The sequence below is a fragment of the Orycteropus afer genome, unplaced genomic scaffold (genome assembly GCF_000298275.1).
Source record: "Orycteropus afer afer isolate SDZICR_OR568_19922 unplaced genomic scaffold, OryAfe1.0 scaffold00831, whole genome shotgun sequence".
NCBI lineage: Eukaryota > Metazoa > Chordata > Mammalia > Tubulidentata > Orycteropodidae > Orycteropus > Orycteropus afer.
In genome coordinates this window covers 658,783-662,281 of record NW_006922418.1, presented here as the reverse complement: position 1 = coordinate 662,281, position 3,499 = coordinate 658,783, and the positions used below count along the sequence as shown (strand labels likewise).

Sequence of the window (3,499 nt, the reverse complement as noted above, 5' to 3'; positions counted from 1 at the left end):
ATTTCAGGCACACTCAAAGACCCCTCCTCCGTGACCCCACAGTGCCAAAGAACGGCTCCAAGTCAAAATTCGCAGGACTGCACTCAGCTGCAGTTTCTTTGTTCTCCATGCCCCGTCTGCCCGTGGTGCTGATGCAATCCCACCAGACCACTAATGGCCGCCTCTGGAGTTTGTCTGTGATACCGCCCACCTGGGGTGCCAAAGATGTGTGCAATTTCAGGTGTGGTGGAGTCAGGGAGTACCTGCTAGTGACCTGCGGTCCTGATGTTTGTGGCAAAGAAAAGCACTGTGTCTCCCAGTCTGACCCAAGCCCGCTCTGTGATCTGCTGTGAGGGGAGGGTGCTAGCCTTTCTGGTGCAACAGTGAGATCTCCACCTGAATCTCAGCAGTAGTGCCCATGCCCGCCTGCACCCAGACCACCCAAATTACCGATGAAATCAACTGCTGGAGGCAGGTCTCTGCCGCTGCCTGCTGTAATATTGTAGTGGTCGCTGGTAAACTGCTATAAGGTGACTTCTTTCTTGGCTCAGGGATCTCAGGCAGCCATCCTCACCTGGCAGACAGTGACTGCCCCAGGAAAGATTTCAATGGTCTCTCTTGGGAGCCTGTTCGTCCTCTGCCAGAAGCTCTTTCCTAAATAATCTCCCTGTGCCTTTTCTCTAATTCTGCTCTTCTGTGTTTGGTGCATTCTGATTCAGTGAGCAGTTCAGAGCACCAAAATCCCTAATTCAAACTGTTTTACCTAGTTTTCAAAGTCTTTAGATGTCGGGGGAAGAAAAAAAATGTGCTGCTCACTGGCAAGACTCCATTTTGAGTTCTTTTCCTTCCTAATCTCCTTAGTGCTCATTTATTTTTTTAGCATCTGCAACCACTTATTGTTAACAGTAACACAATAGAAATATATATCCTACGAAATAACAATTAACAGTTACCAAGCATTTTTAATAATAACTGCTAACACATACAGCACTTAATTATGATTGTCGACTGCTGCTTTAAGTATTTTGGATATATAAATTCAATACAAAATAAATAAATAAATAAATAAATAAAACCAAATTCACTGCTGTCAAGTTGGATCCCACTCACAGAGACCCATTCTTGGGTTTTAAAGGTGGTATCACTACAATAAATTTAAGAGGGCACGCATAATTCACTACATTTTACATGTGAGGAAACTGAAGCTTAGAATGAATTGCTTAAGGGTCAGGATTGAACTCTGGGTATTTTAAAACTGTGCTATTAATCATAGAAAAGAAGAATCCATAAAAAGGTGATAGAGTTAGTACTTACATAGTTTCAGGCATAAAATGTAAGTGCTTCAAGTTTAGGTTATCCAGATCCTCACTTTTGAGAGAAGATATAGAAGACAAAATGCTATGACGAGAACCTGAACAAAAAGGCATCGCATTGTTGTCAGATGCAAACAAGGAATCCCTCTTCCCTGCTTGTATTTCACCCTATTCTCTCTGAGAAGGGTCAAGCTCATGACTTTCTCATAGATAATATTCAGGCAACACAACAGCTGTGTTGTTTTCATTTCAAAGTGTGATCATCTTGGACATGGACTTTCACTGAGAGAATAGTGAGGTCATCCTGGTGGCTTGCTGGCAATTAAAACAGCTTGAAAATTTAAGTTTCATCAGGCCAGTCTTTTCTAATGGCTAATGGGGTCATTTCTTTAGGGGAAGAGCATCTACTGTAGTGTAGAATTATGGCTAAAGGAGGATGCATGCAAACATATTTTTACTTTCTGAGAACTAGAAGACATTGATGAAGTATTGTTGTTGTTGTTAGGTGCCATTGAGTCATTTCTGACTCATAGTGACCCCATGCACAGCAGAATGAAGTATAGAATAATGGAATAAGAAGAGAAATAGCCTTACGATGTCTTGGGCTTGTCCTATTAGTATCTTCTGAATCATCTCCCAGCAAGTAAGTTGAAGTGAAGTTCTTAACTGATATTGTCTGTCTGCTTCCCTCATCCAGAACTGTAGAGGAAAAGTAAAAGAAAGAAAGGAAGGGCAGGATGGAAGGAGGGAGGGAGGAAGAGGAAGGGAAGAAGAGTGGGTCAGAGAGAGGTAAAGAAGAGAGAGGTAAGGAGGACTGGTCATATTTGTTGAGCATTTGTTTTTCTTAGCTAATACCAACCAATCAGTGTGTGGGGTAGACAACAGATACTCCAATTTGACTGTCATCTCTCTTCCATGATGCTGTTTTTAGTCTCAGCTTCCTTAACATTGTTGCCCTTGTATCTCTTTATAGCTACGCTTGAAATTTCTGTTTTACTGGCTATTCTTTTTCTATAACCCAGTAAATATGGTTATCAGTAGAAGCTCTGGGGGGGTGGAGAGGATGGAAACTTTCTGCTTTTCTACTTTCATTCTCACTTCTTTGTTAGCTCATTTCCTCACGTGACTTTTGACCAGACTTAAGCTTTTAGGACTCTATCACTCAAATGTCCTACCCATGCCTGGAATATTTGACAAGTCTCCTTCCTCTTACCAGCCTATATCTTGCATATCTCAGGTGGTCAGACTGTGACAAAGGACAAACATTCTGATTATAGACTTCTGGGGGGGGGCTTTCTCTGTCTTATGGCATAAGCTGTTCATCTAAATATGACAAAAGAGTTGATGTAGCAGGATGAGGGTCAGTTGTGACAGGGCTGTGGCTACATTAGAACAATCTGATCTCCACTACTTGGAAACTAACTACAGAAACAGAGGCAAAGTGTTTACTTTTTTCACAGTGTAGAAGGGAGATTTCCATTCTTTTCTGAACACTTGGCATAAATTGTCCCTAAAGGTGCTGCCTTAGTTATCTAGTACTGCTATAACAGAAATATCACAAATAGGTGGGTAGCTTTAACAAACAGAAATTTATTTATTTATTTTTCATAGTTTAGAGGCTAGAATTCTGAATTCAGGGTGTCTCCTCAATAAGAAGATTTTCTCAGTTGGCTCTGGAAGAAAGTCCTTGGTTCTTCTCAGCTTCTGTTTCCAGGTTCTTTTGAGATCTCATGCGGAATGTCATGGCATCTATTTCCCCCATCTCTGCTTGCTTGCTTGGTTGCTTGCTCAGTCTGCTCTTTTTATGTGTCAAAAGAGATTGCCTTAAAACATACCCGACACTAATACTGACTCATTAACATAACAAAGAAAAATTCATTCCCAAATGAGGTTATAACCATAGATATTGGGTGAGGATTTACAACACATATGTTTGGGGAACACAATTCAATCCATACCAGGTGCCAAGGCAGGGGGAGGTGCCATGGCTGAAATCAAAGGGTAGCCAAAGGGACTACCTTGATGCATGGAACTTCCCACTCAATTCCAGTAGCTCTAGTAGAACAGACTTGGTCTTCTATGATCTTATGATCTGTTTTCAAAGAAGCATTATGGAGAAGTTGTTGTTGTTGTTGTTATGTGCCGTCGAGTTGGCCCCGACTCATAGCGACCCCTCCTTGGGTTTCCGAGGCAGTATCACTATGGAA

The 3,499-nt window shown here is 41.7% G+C and overlaps 1 protein-coding gene across 1 annotated transcript in view; it reads right to left on the bottom strand.

Annotated features, from left to right (window-relative positions):
* The window catches only part of DGKK (diacylglycerol kinase kappa), a 436,632-nt gene that overhangs the window by 69,349 nt on the left and 363,784 nt on the right, over nt 1–3,499 (bottom strand). The window contains exons 16-17 of the mRNA XM_042783287.1: nt 1,887–1,991; nt 1,294–1,390 (exon numbers count right to left, since the gene is read on the bottom strand). Coding sequence (XP_042639221.1) covers nt 1,294–1,390; nt 1,887–1,991 — 202 coding nt within the window. The remainder of the gene's footprint in view (nt 1–1,293; nt 1,391–1,886; nt 1,992–3,499) is intronic.